Source organism: Macrobrachium rosenbergii, chromosome 47 (assembly GCF_040412425.1).
Source record: "Macrobrachium rosenbergii isolate ZJJX-2024 chromosome 47, ASM4041242v1, whole genome shotgun sequence".
Lineage (NCBI taxonomy): Eukaryota > Metazoa > Arthropoda > Malacostraca > Decapoda > Palaemonidae > Macrobrachium > Macrobrachium rosenbergii.
The window spans coordinates 45,919,104-45,940,240 of record NC_089787.1 but is presented as its reverse complement, the minus strand read 5'-3'; the positions used below and the strand labels follow the sequence as shown (position 1 = coordinate 45,940,240).

Here is a 21,137-nt window from a genome sequence, read left to right as displayed (position 1 = left end):
CCTCAGGCTTGAGTGGTGGATGCGTTTCTTAAATCTTGACCTGATTCATACTTATATGCCTTCCCCCTTTATCTACTCTAAGGAAAGTATTGAACAAATTTTGAGTACAAGAATTGCTCAGTGACTCCCATGGAGCCACAGTACCCTCAGAGGGAATGATTTCCAAACTTTCTAGCTCTCTCTGCAAATGCCTCTCATATTCTTCCATTAAGGAGAAATAGACTCAAACTAATGTATTCTATGCAGTTCCACTAACTTCTGCATCCCACACTTAACCGCTTGTAGATGCTCAACCATCTCCTCCCAGTAAGGGGATTTTTAAGGTATCTCAGATTCTATCCTTAATCAAGTGGGAAATGACCGTCCCCTTGTATCAGAAGTAGCAGTTTGTGTATTGCTCCGGGTGTCATTCTAGAGGGATTTCCAGCACCTCTACTGTTGTAGACATCAAGGTTTCTCTGCTTTCTTATATATAGAGTTTTTCACTGTCTGCTTCAAGGTTATCTTTCCATGCTTGCCTCGGTATTGTGTCATGTGCAGTGGGATCTGGCTAATACAGACAGTCTCCGGTTTACAATGGGGGTTCCGTTCTGACGCTGCGTCGTAAGCCGAAAATCATCGTAAACTGAAATAATCGTCGAAAATTGTAAGAAAACCTTACTTTTAATCCTTTGAGTATCCTTTGGGTATCTTGAAAATGATGTAACCTGCATTTTTATTGAGTTTTTCATAAAAAACCCTCCAAAGTTTTATCATTTTGCTGCTTTAGAGAGAGAGAGAGAGAGAGAGAGAGAGAGAGAGAGAGACTTCTTGTCTACCAGAAAAAGACTTGGAATTTCACAGAAGTACAGTGCTCCCCCATTTTTACTTTAAGTATCATCCTACATCAAATTTAGCTTAAATTATTATGCTATTACTACTGTATTAATCTTTGAAATTATATTATTAATATCATTTCAAAGTCATCTTAAGCATTAGTACCCTTTTCCAGCCAGAGAGAGAACAGATAATGGGATTTTAGTATATTTTTATGTTTACAGTAATCCATATTTCTTTTAAGGATATATGCAGTACAGAGAGAGAGAGAGAGATATGGGCAGTTGGCCTTACTTAAATCTCAAGGGAGTGAAATTATTCATGAATTATTCGAGGGAGAGAGAGAGAGGTTGAATGAAGTGATTACATCGGTAAGGAGTTTTATAATTTTACAGGATTTTAATTTAACTTTATCGATACTTTGCTGTGGTTACCTTAATATTAATATTTTAAAATTTGTAAATCATTTTTTTATTATTAACAATGTATTTAGTCATGAAAATAAAATAAAAATCAGTAATTAGTGAATATTGCTCTGTGAAAAAATTCGCAAATGTGAATTTTCTTCCGTTGTATGCGTTGGACCGAGTCATCTGAAATATACCATCAAGAATCATAAGCAAACTTTACTTTTAATCCTCTGGGTGTCTTGAAAACAACGAATCCTGCATTTTTATTGAGTTTTTCATAATAAAAACCTTCCAAATATTGACCATTGTGCCGTTTTGGGTGCATATTTCTTCCAATCGGCGTTGGACTGGCGTCGTCCAAAATACCGTCAAAAATTGTAAGAAAACTTTACTTTTAATTCTTTAGGTGTCTTGAAAACAATGAATCCTGCATTTTTATTGTTTTTCATAACAAAAACCCTCTAAATATTGGCCACTCGGCCATTTTGAGTGTATATTTCTTCCGATCGGCATTGGACTGGCGTCGTCCGAAATACTGTTGAAAATCGTAAGAAAACTGTACTTTTAATCCTTTGGGTGTCTTGAAAACAATGTATCCTGCATTTATATTGAGTTTTTCAACAGAAACACCTCCAAATTTTGACCATTCTGCCATTCTGGAGCCATATTTCTTCCGTCGGGTCGGCATTGTCTGTGTCGTAAACCTGGAACATGCATTGTAACCCAGGAAATAATCTTTTTATGAAGATATTTGAAAAGCCTTGTAAACTCGGAACGTCATAAACCGAGCCCACCGTAACCCGAAGACTGTAATCAGCACCTTAAGGTATTGAGATCAGTAGAGATTGAAGCCCCTACAACTCGGTATCAACATCTCTATGGAATTTAATGCAGTTTTAACATTTTTCTGCAGTTCTTTTTGGCCTTTGGGTTGAGTTCAACCTCTCTGTGGAATTAAATGCAGTTTTAAAATTTTATCTGCAGATCCTTTTGGCCTTTGGAATGAGTTCTACTGAGGCATTTAGTAAGAAACCTTTTGTTATCACAATTGGCAGTTAAAACATTAAGTGTATTGCAAGCACTTTCCTTAAGGCTGTTGTAAAGGGAATGCTATTTTATCTTTTCGCATTAGAACTGAGATAATGTTAAGGCTAAGTTTTTCTTAGAACTGTAAAACTTCTAATTTAATCTCTTTGGTGGGGAAGAATAGGAAATACTCCTCTGTCCTGTTAGGGCAGTTGAAATTTACTTAAATAGGTTAAGCATGGAAGAGGAAAGGTTAACCTTTTGTTTTGTGGTTTTAGAAAATCTAGTTTGTCTAATAGGCAAAGTTAACCTATTGTTTTAGAAAACCTAGGATTTCTTTGTCAGGGTTTAAGCCCAGAATGGGCGAAGTTAACCTTTTGTTTGTGGTTGTAGAAACTTAGGACGTCTTTGTCAAAGAACACGAGGTTCTCTCTGATGTATTTGATTAGGCTAGTGCACGAGAACTAACTCCATACCTTTTACCTTTATGGAAGGTAAACATTTGTAATGTGAGGGTGGTTGCGATTTCACTTAGTTTCATGACAGTTTGTTGTTTGAGGATGTGATTAATGCAGCACAGTAGGAGTGCAATTTAGTTTTGCCTCTCACAACTGTAATTATGCAGAATCATGTCTGAAAATGGTAAATCCCTTGGTGTGCTACTAGTAGAGGGTAAGTCTTCCTAAAACAAAGAAAGAGCAATCTTTTAGCCTCTTTGTTTTAGATCCTGGGTATTGAAATTTCGTAAGCATGAAGATACATACAATGTACATGTATACATATAAAGATATTTAATTTTAGTTGACTGTCATTTTCATAGAGCTTTCAGACCAGGCACAGGTGTCCCCTCATGCCACTTCTGTTTCCTTCTGGCTGAATTGCAGTGGTTTCTTCCACAAGGCTATCTTTGCTGCACGCATACGAGAGCCTTGCCCCCTGAATGGAACCCAACTGGTGGCAGTAAGATCCAGAAAGGATCCAGATCAGGTAAGAATGTTTTGGGTTTCATGCAGGTAACCTGTAGCTTGATTGGCTGAGGTGATTTTGTCTAGCTGTGCTACCCACCATCCTCTTCTCAGTGTGGGAATCAGATATCTTTAACAGTATGTAAGATTCATCCTAAATAATATAAATTTTTTAATAAGATTTATTATTTGGATACTTACTGTTAAACTTGACCCCACCCAGCTTCCCCAGAACTTAGTGGGATGTCACAGTGAATTCTTACAAGAGCTAAACCATTCAAGATATACTTGGTGGAGAACAGGTGTACTAGACAGTCATCCAGGCAGCCATTCCAACTCTCCTGTCGGTGTGGAGATATAAGCTATCTTTAACAGTAGGTATTCAAATAATAAACTTTATTATGAAAATTTATCTTCTCCTGGTCATTAGTTATGTATTTATAATTAATATAGTATATTTAAAAAACAGTAGTTTGGCTGGCATTTTGAAGCTCTCCAGCCTAGTGATGTGAAGATTGTGACTGGATGGACTTGTTTTGTTAGGTGCCTGTGTTTGGTATTGCAAGGGAATTTTACCTTTTGATTAGCTTAAGATTTGTGCTTGAAATAATAGGCATTTGATTTCAAGTAGGAAATTATGGGGGGTGAATATATTAAAATGAAGATAATTACAATATTATGAAATAAAGGTAAAGCAAGAGCATATTCACCCTAATTGTTATTAGGTATGATAAAGAATACATAATCAGCGACTGACAGCAAAGTTACTTATATTTCTGAATGTAGGTGTCTCCCAGATATGGCAAAAATCATTTTGATATTGCAAAAGAAAATTCTTGGTAGTTTTCTTGAACTGTCCTTTTCTTAAGAAGGGTGTTGCTAAGAATGTTTGAGAGGCAATGCTCTTTCAGATTTGACATGCTATTTGCAAGAGAACCTTGATAATGGTTTTGGGGGTAGAGTAATTCAAATAGATTTTAGTGCTGCTGTCAACTAGTAAATCACGAGGCACTTATTTATAAACTTCAGAATCTTGGAATGGGTAGATATATTTTAGGTTTACTGTACTTCAAGATTTCCTTACTGGTAGACAAAAATGAGTTGCTGTTGAAGGGATCTTTGCGAACTATAAGACCTATTGTGTATGGAGTTCCATAGGGTAGTGTTCTTGGTCCACGGTTATTTTTAGTGCATACAAGTGATATGATTGCTGGCCTGGAAAACGTAAGTTAGGTATTGTATGTAAGGACTCATATATTTATAATAGAAATGAAATCAATGCAACCTATTTTAGGTCATTTGCCCTTCCTTTACTAGAATGCTGTTCTCCAGTATGGATTTCTGCTTCTGGCAGAGAATTATCTCTTTTAGATAGAGATGTTCGTGGTGGTAGGTTTCTGTTTCTTAATATTAGCAGTTATGACTTGGAGCTTTGACAGATGGTCTCTTGTTTGTCAATTTTTCATAAGTTGTATTTTAACAGAAATCTTTCACATTCACAAGTGATCCCTTATCCCCTTTTCCTGCCGAGAGCAACAAGATTGGCTGAACAGCAGCAACAATATGCTAAATATACCCCGCCATCAAACTTCTCAGTTCCAGAGGTCTTTTATTCCTCATGCCGTTGAACTATGGAATAATCTCCCTGAGGATATCGTTCAGTTGGAACTTCAAAAGTTCAAGTGAGGATGCAGTGTATTACTACCCTAATACAATTCTCCTTGCATTTTAATAATTCACTTACATTTTTATCTTTTTATTAATTTGTTGATTTTTTCCTTTTTTATTGTGTGGTATCTCATCTTTCTGTATTTCCCTTTACCTCCTCTTACTTCTTTCAAATGAAGACCATATTCTTTGGAAGCTTGAATTTAAAGTCAGTGGCCCCTGTGAGCTTGTTCCATATGAATAGGGTTCATCTTCTGAATGATAATAATTATCATTATGAAGCAGGGGACCCTCTCTTAATGCCATAATGTTGAAAGAACTAACCATTTGGACTGTGTCTAGTTTTACTGATTATTTCAAAATGATAGGGGGTTTAGCACTTTCATTGCATTAAATGAGGGTTTGCAGCATCCCTTAAACTCCTACCTGCACCCACTTTTTTAGTCTTTTACTTGATCTCTATTCCTGTTTCCTTTTTTTCCATCATATTGTCCAGCCTTTTAATTGCTTCTCAGTTACTTGAAAGTGGGAAAAAATGCAGGGTTTTTTTTCCAGTTTCAGCTTTAGATCACTGTACTTTTTTTCTGGATCTTTTTATCTTGCTGTCCAAGCACTCCAACTCCTTTTTACTGCTTTTGGTGCTGAGTGGCCAAAAGTGCCCTAGTGCTTGGTTTTGTAGCCTAAATTTCTTGATATGTTGAATCTTTTTTTATTATTCTGTATGTATTAAACTTCTAATATTCATCAGAATTTGTCAGAGAAGACATCTTGCATATTTGTTCTCATTTGCCCAAAGCATACAATTGAAGTTGTGATGATTTTTTTGTTAGGATACCCAAGCCAAAGTAATTCAGTATGATGATAAGGGGTATGGTCACTAATGAAGTGTTTCTTTTGATTGACTGACCTTTCTAAATTTCTTTAGGTTGTGCAAGTGTGTAGGTGATATGAGTACTTAGGAATCTGCATGGGAGGGCACTCAGTGCTATGCTGGTACAAGGGGTTCTCAATGGAAAGGGTAGCTGTAAATTTTTGGCTTTTGTGTTCATTGATGGTGGTAGTTTTTGGAAGTAATAATTTAGGTTAGTCTAGGCATCTACGATGTTCAGTTATGTTATGGTTTTACTGTAGATCACCCATCCCTTTAGGTGTCAGGTAAATGTTTGGAGAGCTTGTGGTCTCATACTTTTAAACTTATGGCCTTCCCTTTTCAAAGTAATGATACCTCATCTTGATGGACAGTTGGGGGGTGGGGTCTGCCCCTACTAATAACAAAGATTGGCAAATAACCTGCATGAAGCAGTACTATGGCACCAATTCACATGAGTTATAGTGAAAAGCAATTCCTTTGTTTTAGGGTAGTAACGCGTTGCATCTTCGCTTGAACTTTTGAGGTTCTAATCGCACAGCCACCTCAGGGAGGCTGTTTCACAGTCCAATGTTGTGAGGAATAAAGGACTTCTGAAACTGTGAAGTTTGACAGCAAGGCATATTTACTGCATATTGGTGCTGCTGTTGAGTAAATCTGGTCACTCTTGGCAGGAATAGTGGATGAGGGATCAGTTGTGAATGTGAAAGATCTCTGTTAAAGTACAACTTATGAATAATTGACAAATGAGCGACCATCCGCAATGGTCTTATTCAAAACTGCTAATGTTAGGAAACAAAAACCCACCACCATTGACCTAAAACAGGCGGCATTGACTCTTTCACTGTTATAAATATAAAAAGCCTTACATACAATACCTAACTTCCATGCTGCATTTGCGGACACTTTCATTAGATGTGTTCTCAAAAGTAGGATGCGAGTCAAAAGTTACACCAAGAATGGTTAAAGCTTCAGATTCATTCAGCAGTCCCATCCACTCGAAGGGGAGGATGGGGTGGAAAATCTGTACAAGATCTGCTAATCAGTAGTACAAAAAAGGGAGTTGAGTATAGAAGAATAAATTATGTAAGAGAATCAAAGAAAAACAAATAGGTAAAAAACAACCATTACAATAAATTACAAAGTAATATAAATAAGATAAATAAAACTGCAAAGCAAGACACATGTCAGGGCTTGGCAAAAAAGAATTTATACTGGGTTAGAACGTTGACATTCCGACAATTCAAGTACAAGATTAGGATGATCATTCCACAATCTTGTCAGAACAGGAATAAAACTTCTAGAAAACTGTGTATGCATACCCCCCCCGTGAATAGCTAAAATTCGCGAATACTTAAAACCCCTCTAAAAACACGTAGAACTGCCCATTTTGATAGTTCAAACACAAGAAAAACCCTATAAAAATGCTTATACCTTAGTATTTTAATAGTTTTATCACAAAAAGTGCACTCATGAAAATTATATGAAAATACAGTAATTAGTGAATATTTCTCAGTGAAAAATACCGCAAATGGGTGAATTTTCCGCAAATAATGGGTAGATATGTTCCACAGAGAAACCCGCAAATGCGTGAGTCCGCGAATCGGAGAATGTGAATACGGGGGTTTACTGTGGTACTGAACCTCACAAAAGAAAAGGCAAGAATGTTATAATTAACTGGATATCTAATATGGTGTAGTGGATGGTACAGTACTGTATGTGAAAATCTAAATACAAAGGATGACCAAAATTATGAAATGCCTGTTACAGCATGCACAATTAGTTAAATGAATGACTACCATGTTTAAGTATTGTACCAAGATTCGATCAAGAAATGTAATATACAAGTTTTTTGTCAAACAGTCTGAGATGAAGCGTCAGCTGCTGAAGACCAAAAAGGAACAGTATTCAAAATATGAAAAATTAATGTATTAAAATTATTCTCTTATTAAGAACGGATTTCAGTGATGATTCTCTTTGAACTACCATTACTTCCATTGAGATAGAATTAAACCATTCTTCAACACCTGGACCTGTCAGAGGGTCTGAATCATTTTTCTCTATAGATGATGTCATTTGACACAATCAGACTCTAAAGGTATAGCAGTTGCATGAAATCTCAAAGTGTTCATGCATTAATTACCCAGGAGGAAAAGAAAAAGTTGAGAAACAGTGAAAAAATTAATAAGCTGAAAGCTGAACCAATCAGTGATATCTTTAAATATTAAAATTGTTGAAGATAACTGGCACAACAAGTCAAATTTCAGACTATGTGAATGTAAATCATCATCATCATTATTATTATTAACGATTTTATGTCAGACTTTCCCTGTATGCTTTTAGGTGCAAAAAAATGCAAAGATCAATTAACACAGTGCTAAATTTCCTAAGTGAATCATTTTATAGCCAGTCTTTCTACAGGCAAGAGATAGTTGTTTGAATCTTGAATGAGTGTAGAAGTGGGAGAAAATCTTCATTCACTAAGGCTTTATTATAAGCTACCAGTAAGTAATCATGATAAGATAGTATACTGAATATTGATTAGAGGAAGCCTAAGATAATCAGGATGGCACAATGATTTAAAGAAGGAATACCTTGATGAAGGATGAGCTAATATAACGGTCTTGCTTAGAAATCATTACCTCTCAACAAGATCCGTAGGCAAATTGTATTGGAAGTTTATTGGAAGTTAATTTACTGTTAGCCCTAGCAATGTTATATACAGGTACAGTATTGAATGATTTTAGTATTTTGCTCTTATTGAAAACTTGTTTGCTCAAATTGATGTAAGATGAATTTTCATGTTCATAATTTCTATTTTTGCCAGGTAATTATTCGTTCCCCATACACGGGCAGTGACTTCTTGACTCCATCTCGATACAAACAAATGGTTGGAAGAGCTGGACGGGCAGGCCTTGACAGTTGTGGGGAGAGTTTTCTAATCTTACAGAAAAAAGATCTAAAACTTGTAAGTAGTAATGCAAGTACTGTATGACAGTAATATTTTGGAACTTTCACTAGGCTAAGATTAAAATGTAATTAAACCAAGATTAAGACTACCATGTTTGGAAAGCTCTTTCAAACTTGACAATTTATGTATGTGGAAATCTGCCATTTATTTTACAGAAATCTAAATTTATTTGAAGAGTATTCTGTCAGTACAGGGGTTCCCAAAGTGGTTGATAGGACCATCCAAGAAGTCGATGAATTGCCGGGGTTTCGAAAGGGGTCAATAAATGGCTTGGGAGTTGATGTTACAAAAGGTGAGACAGTTTTCCAGTGTCTGGATGAATGTTTTGAGAAGCACAATAAACCCTTCAGTGACATTATTGCCTTGGCTACTGATGGAGAACCAGAAGTGGTTGGCTGCTACAGAGAATTAGCTATGTACTGTTCATTATGTATTACACAGACATCTTGTAGCCAGCAAATACAGTGGTGAATAGCATGTTGTCTTGGAAGTGTGCATTAGAATTAGATCGATTAACAAAATCATAGAACAACTACTAAATGTACGGTTCTGTGCAATGCTCTGTGAAAAGAAGGATGAAACTTTTAACGAAGTATGCATACACACACTGAGGTGAGGGGCTGTCTAGAGGTCACAGCTTTGAAAGACTTTTAGACTTGTATAACTCAGCTGTACAATTTCTAGCAGATGGAGATCCATCTTTATGCGAATGTTGAAAAGGTGTGAGAATGCCCTGTTCTATTTGGCAGACTTATATTCAAAGTTAAACGAGTTACAGAAATGTCTGCTGGGTAAATGTTACCATAATTCAGGCAAGGACATTTCTACTTGGCTTCCAAGGCAAACTAACTAAGTAGGATCTTGTTTTATAAGGTTCATTATTAGCAGTAGAAACTTATAGTACTCTGGGATATGTTGAATTAATACCTAAAAACATAACTATTATTTAGTGATAACAGATCATCAGTATCTCTGAATGTATTTATATATGTGTGCATATATATATATATATATATATATATATATATATATATATATATATATATATATATATATATATATATATATATATACAATGATCCCCGGTTTACGACGTGGGTTCCGTTCTTGCAGCGTCGTAACCCAAAATCGTCGTAAGCTGGAAAATCGTCGAAAATCGTCAAAAATCATAAGAAAACCTTACTTTTAATGCTCTGGGTGCATTGAAAACGATGTAAACTGCATTATTATTGAGTTTTACATCAAAAAAACCTTCAAATTATGATTATTCTGCCGTTTTGGGGCCATATTTCTTCCGTCAGATCGCGACGACGCGTCGTAACCCCCGAACATGCGTCGTAAGCCGGAAATAATTTCTGATGAAGATATTTGAAAAGCGTCGTAACCTCGGAACGTCGTAAGCCGGAACCGTCATAAACCGGGGACTGCCTTATATATATACTTTTTAAAGTTACTGAACTAAATATGTATTGACAGTGTGCTAAGCAGAAATAATTTTCTAAAGGCCTGGCCACACTAGGAAATACTGTTTGCAAACCCATTGTTGTTTTATGTTTGCTCTTAATATAACCAATACATTCCTCTCTTACAAGATTTAAACATGTCATCTAACCCTAAAAAGAGGAAAATAGATGAGGAGGGCCGTGTGTTGAATGAAAGTTGGACTTTTGACTACTTTTTCATTTCACATGCTGACAGTGCATTATGTCTTATATGCCACAAAAGTATAAAGACCTTAAAGACTTTTAATATCAAAAGGCATTATGAATCACGGCACAAGAATTATTTTTCACTTCAAGGTGATGTGTGCTCAAACAAGATATCTTCTTTGAAAAAATCAGTCTGTGCTCAGTAAAATCTCTTTAAAAGCAAAAATACTGAGATCGAATCATGCGTTCGTGCCAGCTACCAGGTTACCAAGTATTTATGTGAAAAAGAAAGCCACTTACAGATAGGGAATTTGTTAAAGAGTGCATGATAAAAACGGCCAAAGAAACATTTCCAGAAAAGTTGTCATTTCTTCAAAATGTAAGTTTGTCTGCTTCAGCAGTCACAAGGCATATGGAAGATTTAAGTGGAGAAGTGTTTTCAACATTATCTGAGAAAGCACACAGTTTTCAATATTTTTCTTTAGCTTTGGATGAAAGCAATGATATTTTAGATACAGCACAACTTCTGAGTTTTATTAGAGGTGTTGACAAAAACTTTCAGATTGTAGAAGATTTGTGTGCCCTACAAGTATGAAAGATACTACAATTTCAGAAAATCTCTTTTTTAGAAGTATTTCAGGCAGTAAATAACCTTGATTTAAGTTGGGCCAAGTTAAAAAGTGTAACCACAGATGGAGCAAGAAACATGGTTGGAAGTAAAGCAGGTTTGGTCGAGAAAATCTGCAATGAAGTGTGTTAATGCTAATGACACACCTCCTCTGAAGTTCCATTGCATTATTCAATAACAGTTACTGTGCAGTAAAGTTCTTAAATTTGAAAATATCATGAACGTCGTCGTATCAACTGAGAATTTCATTAGATGTCATGGTTTGAATCATAGACAATTTCACACATTTTCATCTGAAATAGATTCAGAGTATGGTGATATATTGTACCATACTGAAGTGAGGTGGCTCAGCAAAGTAAAAGTTCTTAGGCATTTTTTTTTTCTCTTCGTCATGAAATTGAAACATTTCTTACTGAAAAAGGAAAGACTGAAGAGGCATTTTCAGATTCAGACTGGGTTTTCTGCTTAAGGGGATCGGCCGGTTTCCGACTTTTTTAACGACAGGTTGTTGATATATAGGGGGTTTGTTAAAGGATATTGTGTGGAACTTCTGGGGAAAAAATTTTTGTTCAGTGACCTTCGGTTTTGTGACGCCAGAGCATTTTTCGGGCAAAAATGGCCATTTTCAAAATGCATCTCCTCCTTTGCTTTTTGGTTTTAAGGGATGAGATTTGAACCACGTATAAAACACATATGGACCTTCGATATAAAGCCGGGGATTTTTGATTTTTCAATTATTTTTCGAGATATGAATTTTTATTTTTTTATGAAATTTTCCCGGAAAAATTACAGAAAAAAAATTGCCAAAAATCAGAAACTCAAAATATTAAAAATCCCCGGCTTTTTTTTAATTTACCATGTTTCCTCATATTATATATGAAATTTCATTTAGATTGGTCCAATACTAAGGGAGGAGATACATTTTGAAGGTGAAAAACTTATGTTTTGAGAAACAGGCCTTCAAAGTTTTAGTTACATAAAAAAAGTAAAAGGGACTTCAAAGACTGTGTTACAATTAATTCTGTGGTTTTAATTTTTATTTTTGGGTATTAATTAATGCAAAATGATTATAAATAAGAATATTAATTGATTATTTATGTGCCTAAGACACATTCTTATAAATTTTAGGTTCCTGGTCCCCCCCTGTCTGATCTTGCTGCAAGGTATTACTCTAGGGTATCATAGTTGCCTACACTTTTTTATTAGTGTCTCGAATCCATCCCTTGCCAAATGGATCCTGGGAATTACTTTTCATTCACAATTAGGGATTCGTGATTCAAGTAATTCATCAAGTCTTGCTTCACTTATGATCATTTTATTTTCAGGATCGTCTATAATATCAGCCTCCGAGCTACTGCTTTCTTTTTCTAAAATATCTTTGCCCTTTGGTAGTGACGAACAAATAAAGAGGCGTTTAGGGGTGGATGTGGTTGGTCTCTGGTCAGCAGAGATCGCTGCCTGCGCCGTTTGATGGGCGACAGCTCTCTCTCTCTCTCCGTCGCTCCATTCCCCTCTATGGCACTAATTTCTTGAACTCTTTCTTCTACTTCTCGCCTGGACTTTTCCACTTGGCTTTTCCGCATTCTAGAAGCATGAAGTGAACTCTTGGACCTTTTAGGCACGGTGAAAAAACAAAAACACCGCAGAAAATACAGAGTTCAGTCAAGGCTAGCGAGCATGAAAAACGTATCCTTCTAGCTTGGAAGTTTATAGGCAACTCTCGGCCACAGTCGGCGTCATGGTATGACGTGTGTGTTGTCATGGCTAGGAATAACTAAAAAGGTGCCGAGTAGGATATTATTGACATCATACATTTCATTTCAAAGGAAGTTTTCGTAATATGTATCGCAAAAACTATACCAGACTAAATCATTTGCGCTACTGGTGTTTTATGGGTATATAGTTATTGTTACATTTTAGGCCATAACTAGAGAAATACGGCAAATTTTAGCATAATATTTTGTGGACACATTCTTGAACCCTATACGAAGCCATAGAATTTTTTTCAGCAAATCGAATTTTTTAAAGATTATTGGGTTTTTTTAGGCGGCCGATCCCCTTAAAGGAACGTGATTTCAACCATACAATATTTCTGTCTGTTTCTCCCTAACCATTGTTGTCTTGATGTATGTACAATCACCACTACTTGCATTGCCATGCAAGCATTCTAATCATGTACTCATAATGTTCCAACGAATCTTCTTTATCAAACTGTGTGTATGTTTCTGTTTGTCAAGACGCCAAACGTCTCGTCACTCCGATGGACGACGAACACACACGTGTTTGGAAGAGATAGCGTCAGGCTCTTACAATCTCAGAAATTCTTTAGTCACTTTTCGTAATTTTTGCACAGCTTTGTATTGGCCATTACATAAGCTTTATATATGTAAATGTGTGCAATTTCATGTAGAATACAACAAAAAATAACTCATGGTTGTAGCTTTTATCAATTTTGACATATTTTCATATAAATCACGATAAGTGCCAAAATTTCATTCTTTGGTCAACTTTGACTCGACCGAAATGGTCGAAAAATGCAATTTTAAGCTAAAACTCTTACATTCTAGTAATATTCAATCATTTCCTTCATTTTGCAACAAACGAGAAGTCTTTAGCACAATATTTCAATTTATGGTGAATTTTTGAATAAAGCTTTTTCCTTACCTCCGTTCGCTCTAACTCTGCTGAAAATCTCAGAATTTCTTTAGTCACTTTGTCATAATTTTTGCACTGTTTTATATTAGCTGTTACATACAGTTTTATATATGAAAATGTGCACAATTTCATGTAGAATACAACAAAAAATAACCCATGGTTGTAGCTTTTATCAGTTTGAAATATTTTCATATAAATCACGATAAGTGCCGAAATTTCAACCTTCGGTCAACTGACTTGACCGAAATGGTCGAAAAATGCAATTGTAAGCTAAAACTCTTACATTCTAGTAATATTCAATCATTTACCTTCATTTTGCAACAAACAGGAAGTCTCTAGCACAATATTTCGATTTATGGTGAATTTTTGAAAAAAAAAAAAACCATTTTTTTACGTCTGCACGTTACGAATTCATGTGTCATTTTGTGATAATATTTTCCGTCTGTTGCTTTGATCATTTTAAAATTTGTTATATACCAAAATCATCGCAATACAACAAAAAAAAACTCATTAGCTTTAACCGTTTTGCTCACAACTTGATTTGTATACAATTATGTATGAAATTTTTTTTTTGCGCTGTCATATATTCCAATATTTATATATGATGATATTTTTTTTTCATTTCCGATGGTTGCATACTAAACTTCAGGCAATGAGAAAAAAAGGAGCCAAAAATGAAATCTTAATCTTAAAAACTAAGCGTGCTGTGATTTTTTGAAAAAAACTTTCTTTCCGCTCCGGCGCTAACTCTCAAACCCTTTCGGCATACGGCAGACACTTTTGTAAATAGAGGTTCGGCGTTTAAGGGTTAATGTCACATCTCTTCTGCAAATACTGCTTGCATGTAATGATGTCAATGAGTGATGATTGTCAAAGGTATTTTCCAGAGTTAATACCCAATCTTATTTTTTTACATTTTTAATATTAAGTAAAGATTTACAGTGTAAAATGTTATGGTTTCTTTTTTATAGGCAGGGGATCTTCTGTTATCTCCCATGGATCTTTGTCGGTCAACATTGGTTCAACAAGACGACTTTGGTCTTATTTCACTACTCTTTTCATCATTGGGTTTAGGGATAGCTACTTCCTTAGTAGATCTCAAGAAATTAGTCTCAATGTCACTTCTAGCAGCCCATCCTGGTGGTAATCAAGTGGAACTGGAAGACAAGGTACAGAACTTTTGATTTTTGAAGTATGTTGTTGTACATCAAAGTACTCTTCTTTTTAATTGTCATTACTTCCAGGGCCCTACTACACAAATGGCCTCAGTGAAATTCTGCCACATTCATTTCCTGTGCTTTTACTTCTGCTGAACTCCACTTTATCTCCTCTCATCCTGTCTCATAGTTCTTATCCAAGTAGGTCTGGGTCCTCACTTCTGGTTCCCACTGGAGCCTACCTGACACTACCCAGAAGCTATTCACTTCAGTCCAGAGTGGTGCAAAGGACATATCCAAGCCATCTCCATCTCATCATTATCTTGTCAAATGCATAGAAATTTCATAATTGCCCTCATGATATCAGTTCTCACTTTATCTTGCCTTCTGACACTTAATTTCTTAAAGCTTTACTCTCATACTTAAAAAATGGTTCAGAGTTGATATTTTATGCCATAAAGTTTTGATAAACTTTTATATGGAAGTTATTTTATTGAAGGTTCACAGTGAAAGTGAAATACAGTAGTTATGTCAACTTTACCACATTTTATTTTCACATTTCAGTGTTATAGTTGTAATATTATCATACTGTACACCTAATACAACCCATCTCTGTGGGCAGAGTTTTGATAAGGTCATCTTTAAGATGTTGAAAGTTTGATAGGCTTGCTGCATGTCAGGTGAAATTAAATGTTGATAGGCTTGCTGATTGTCAGGTGAAATTAAATGTTGTCATTTCTTATGTTATTGCAGATGAAAGGGAATAAAATCTTGTTAAAGATCAAATGAAAGTAAAGGTAAACACAGATAGTCTTGTTATACACCAAATGAAAGTAAAGATAGTCATATTATATATCAAATAAAAGTGAAAATAGTCTTATGTATCAAATGAAAGTAAAGAATGTTTTGTAATATATCAAATGGAAGGTCTCAGTGAGTAGATTGAGAAATATTGTGCCATCCAGTCCTAAGGTGTGCTAGGGTCATTTGGGCAATTAATGCATTTTTAAAAACAGTCAAATATCAAATTAAAGATCTATGTGTATATAATATAAACCAATTCACCTACTGTGGAGTGGGGTTATTGAGGTTGAAATGAAACACTAAAATTGTTTGTGTAGTAGATTGGTGGTGGCATATAAAATAGGCCTGTTTGTTTGTATTATAAGACAATAATAGTTACATCAAACACTTTGGTGCAGGTTAGCACAAGGTGAGTTAGGCTCTTCACAGATGTTCCAGCTATTGTGAAGTCCAAGGTCTGTGAATATGTAGGCACTTCTGATCATTGCACTATATCTGTCAATCAGCATATTCCTGATTCCACCACTGGAAAAAGTCTGGTTGAAATCCAGAGCCAATTGCAATTGCATTATTGAAGCTTGTCAGGCACTTAATATTTCAGATGCTATATTACATCCTGATCCCAAGAAGAAGTTAAATGAAATGCTGATGGCATTTTAATAAGATATGTTCCTAGGAAGGTCATCATATTAAGGACAAATGACCAGCCATGGTTTGATGATACATGTAGACGAGGCTACTTCAACAAACTGACCAAATTTAACACATGGAGGTGAATTACTGTAGTTGAAATAAAAATGAAACCATTTTTGTTGACTTGCCACGCAGCAAGTTACAATAATTCTTTGAAGAGGAAACTTGAAGGAATTACCCAGCCTTATCTGTGGTGAACCAAATTGGCATCATCTATCTTTGAGTCAGGCTTATCTTCCATTCCACCACTACAGGTAGTCGTCGACTTACGACTTATGTGACTTACGACCGACCAACTTTACGACGGCTACGACAAAATAATAATATATAATATTTAATTTTATATTTTGCTAAAATACGTCGAGCGTGCGTACGATACTTTTTCCCGCTACTGGCAGCGCGCTCATATCCGAGATGCTCAGCTTTCGGCAGTGTTCAGTGTGTTTGTGTTGTTCGAAAATGGTAAAAGATTCATATTTTTTTAATGTATTTTGTATTTCTATTTTTTGCAAATAAATCAAATGTAATAACAAATTACCGTATTTGATGGCTTATAAGACGCATGTCTGCATAGGATGTGCCCCAATTTCAGCAGGACATTGAGGAAAAAAAAAAAGGTTTCCTAGCCTATGCTCATATGATTTTGGTAAGTAAAAACTGTAGTACAGTGAACCCCCTGTATTCGTGGGGGATGCGTCCCACACCCCCCCGCGAATGGGTCAAATCCGCGAATGCTTAAAACCCCTCTAAAAACACTTAGAACTGCCCATTTTGATAGCTTAAACACAAAAACCCTGTAAAAATGCTTATACCTGAATATTTTAATAGTTTTATCACAAAAAGTGCATTTATTCATGAAAATTATATGAAAATACAGTAATTAGTGAATATTTCTCAGTGAAAAATACCGTGAATCGGCGAATTTTCCGCGAATGATGGCTAGGTATGTTCCACAGAGAAACCTGCGAATGAGTGAGTCCGCAAATGTTGACAACGCGAATACAGGGGTTCACTGTATTAGGTTATCATATGCATATTGTTTCTTACCAACAGAATCAACAAAAACATTAATAAAGAAGTTATTTACCATATTTATATTTATCAAAATATGTATTATACAATCAGCCATTTACTACGATCGAATGTTTCGTCTGCTGCTGAAAGCTACCTCATAGGTTTACCAATAGATTGCAACACATTCTTTGTAAACATTGTTTCTTACCGGCAGAATCAACAAAAACATTAATAAAGATGTTACCTACGGTAATATATGTTATATATATCCATTATTTATTATAAAAGTATGCAATCAAGGGGTAAAATCCAATAAATAAAAATGTTTCCTATGTAACGGCTCGAGTCTCGTGAGCAACTGAACAAGGCCATGTTATTATTCTTAAAAGAGAATGCTAGCACGAGTTACGAAGTATCAACTTAACGAACCCTTGTTATTATGCCTAAAGAGAATGGTAGCAGGAATTGTCAACCACCAATTGATTGAAGCCATGTTGTTATGTGTAAAGAGAATGTTAGCAGGAATTGCCAACTACCAACTGAACGAAGCCTTGTTATCCGTAAAGCTCTCAAGATAATCACCAATAGGTGGCAGCACACGTACTGTAAGTCTGTAAATGTGGAATGCGGCGATCTGCTGTAGACGACGATAATGATATTAACACATTTTAATGAAAATATCGATAATAACAACGTAGATATTGATTATAATACTACCAGTAGTAATTGCGGTGATGGTAAGTGTGATAATGATAACTAATTATAATAAACTTTGTTTTTAATAGGTTATTAGGATAATACCGAATGTTAGGCTAGGCTACAACATCTACGTGACGTTTCATGTATAATTTTGGCCAAAATTCTTAAATTTTGAGCCTACATTATGTACATAGGATGCAGGGGGATTTTTTAGGCCATTTTTTTTTGTTAAAGTGCGTCTTATACGCCGTCAAATACGGTATGTATTTAATTCAAACCTATAAATAAATAAAAGTAAATAATACGTCATACGTGTAGCCGATTGGCAATGCAAATGGCGGATAAGAAAATGTAAACAGACCAGACAGATGGTTTGAATGCCTACAATAAAAATGTTAAATACAGTAAAAAGTAAGTATTAATCAAGGAGTTCAAGCATAAGATTTCATATGCTAAACGTAATAATAGGTACTATACATGCACATTTTTGGGATAATATAAAATGTATATGTAGGCTAGTCATACTTAGGATATAATATATGATGGATAATATACGGTAGGTACAGAATACTTGTACATATGTGGTTGGTCGACTTACGACGAGATCGACTTACGACCGCTCTGTCAGAACCTAATGCCGTCGTAAGTTGACGACTACCTGTACTAAAGATGATGGTAAATTGGTTACTGGCCATAGGGAAAAGGCTGAACTGCTTCATCAAGCATTTGAAGCTTAGCAATCAGCTGAGGATGTCCCTCTCCTTGATACTTGTCATCCTGAACCTCTTCTTACAAAGTTTGTATTTTGCTCCAGGTATGTTAAGAAAATTCTTGATAATCTGGATAGCTGGGGAGGAGAAGACCCTGATGGTTTCTTTTCTTTGTTTTTTAAAAAAGTTTCTAGCATTTTGTCTCCCAAGATTAGTAGATTATGTAGGCTTTTATGTTGACGTAGTATCTTTGTGGATGAGTGCAAACTTAATAATACAGTGCCTGATCCAAAGAGTGGCCTATCTGCTGACTGCAGTAACTACAGGCCAATCTCTATTCTCCCTGTGCTCTCCAAATTTGCTGAAAAACTTATTTTTAAGTCAGTATATAAGTATGTGGAATCTAAAGGATTGTTATCTGATAGTGATAGTCATATCCATATAGGAAGCAGTTAGGTACCTGCGATGCTCTTTTAGACTTGACATACCCATTTGCAAGAGAACTTTGGTAAGGGTTGTGAGTGCAGAATAATTAAGGTAGATTTTAGTGCTGCTTCTGATTTAGTAAATCACAAGGCACTTACTTATAAACGTCAGAATCTTGGAGTGGGTGGATATGTTTTAAGGCTACTTCAGGATTTCCTTACAGGAAGGCAGCAGCGAGTTGCTGTGGACGGAATCGTTAGTGAACCAAGACCTGTTGTGTATGAAGTTGCACAGGGCAATGTTCTTGGTCCACTTTCTTTTAGTGTATACAAGTGACATGGTTTTTGGCCTGGAAAACAAGATTGTTCAGTATGCCGATAATGCAACAGTTGTGGGTGTAGTAAAGTCTCCACTTATGAGAAATGAAGCTGCCTTCAGCCTCAGTCAGGACATGGACTGGATCAGGGAATGGTGTAGTTGGTGGGGTATGAGGCTGAACTCCAGTAAAACGAAAACACTATTGATTAGCAGCTCTCGTACAGATTTCCCACCCCATCCTCCCCTTCAGGTGGATGGAACTTTGTTGAATGAGTCTAAAGTGTTAACTATTCCAGGTGTAACATTTGACTCATATCTAACTTTTGATAAACATCTAATGAAAGTTTCAGCAAATTCCGCACGAAAGTTAGGTATTGTTTGTAAGGCCTCATATATTTATAACAGTGATAAAATCAATGCAATCTGTTTAAGGTCATTTGTACTTCCTTTACTAGAATACTGCTCTCCAGTGTGGATGTCTGCTTCTGCCAGAGATTATGACTTGGATTTCAGCAGAGATCTTTCACATTCACAATTGATCCCTGATCCTCTTTATCTGCTGAGAGCAACCAGATTTGCTGAACAGCAGCATGAATATGCAGTAAATGTGCCTTGCTGTCAAACTCCTCAGTTCCAGGGGTCCTGTATTCCTCACAGTGTTGGACTGTGGAACAGCCTCCCAGAGGATGTCGCGTTATTGGAACTTCAGAAGTTCAAGCGAAGGCACAATGCATTACTACCCTAGTACTATTCTACTTGCATTTTAATACATTTTTATCAATTTGTTAATTAACTAATTTTTTTTAATAAGTGGGATCTCCTCTTTCTGTATTTCCCTTTACCTCGTCTTACCTCTTCCTAATGAACACCATATTCTTTGGAAACTTGAATTTCAAGTCAATGGCTGCTATGGGCTTGTTTCATATGAACAGGTTTCATTTTCTAAATAATAATAATAGTAACTTCAGTGTTTTCTTTCATTATTGGTAATAATTGTTGATATTATTACAAAGCAGTTTAACAAGACATCGTTGATTAAATTCTTAAATCTGTATTGGTGAATATATCGAGTGTAATGTCTTTAGATTTATTCATCAGTACATTATGTTAATTTTTGCATAAATAGTACTGTACCTTTTTGACATGTTAAGATTATGAAAAATATTTAATAAGGCATGAATTTTAAACTGGTCTTTTGAGAACTAAGTTTTCATAGCAAGGGTTTTAATTAAACTACAGTGTTAGTATTCGAGTGAAAAATTAACATTTGCTCTTGAAAGTTACAGGAACTCGATTTTATTTTTTTTATAGGAAACGTGGCAATTGTTTGACTAGGGAGATAAATATGTTGAAAAAATATAGTCGTAAAGTTTGTTTTTCCCCTGCTAGGTAATCCAGATATTCGAGAATCTGCGGATAAAAGGCTTAGTGCGAATCAAAACCTTTGCTTGTGAAAAAAATTCTCTCCATTTATCTTTACGGTCACATGGAAGTGGTGAGTAGAAACAGCTATACAATTATGTAATAAGTAAATTATGGATGTGATTGGAAAAGAATGCTAGATTTTTATATTAGTATGATGTAAGCTCATAAATGCTATCACATGACTTCTATTTCAGAAGGAACAGTTGTCAAGTTAACTGGAGATTCTAGCAAAGAA

The 21,137-nt window shown here is 35.6% G+C and overlaps 1 protein-coding gene across 1 annotated transcript in view; it reads left to right on the top strand.

Annotated features, from left to right (window-relative positions):
- Positions 1–21,137, top strand: part of LOC136830919 (uncharacterized) — a 456,633-nt gene that overhangs the window by 266,691 nt on the left and 168,805 nt on the right. The window contains 4 exon segments of the mRNA XM_067090890.1: positions 8,581–8,721; positions 14,628–14,825; positions 20,867–20,972; positions 21,097–21,137. The exon segment at positions 21,097–21,137 is cut by the window's right edge and continues 109 nt beyond it. Of these exon segments, the coding sequence (XP_066946991.1) occupies positions 8,581–8,721; positions 14,628–14,825; positions 20,867–20,972; positions 21,097–21,137 (486 nt within the window).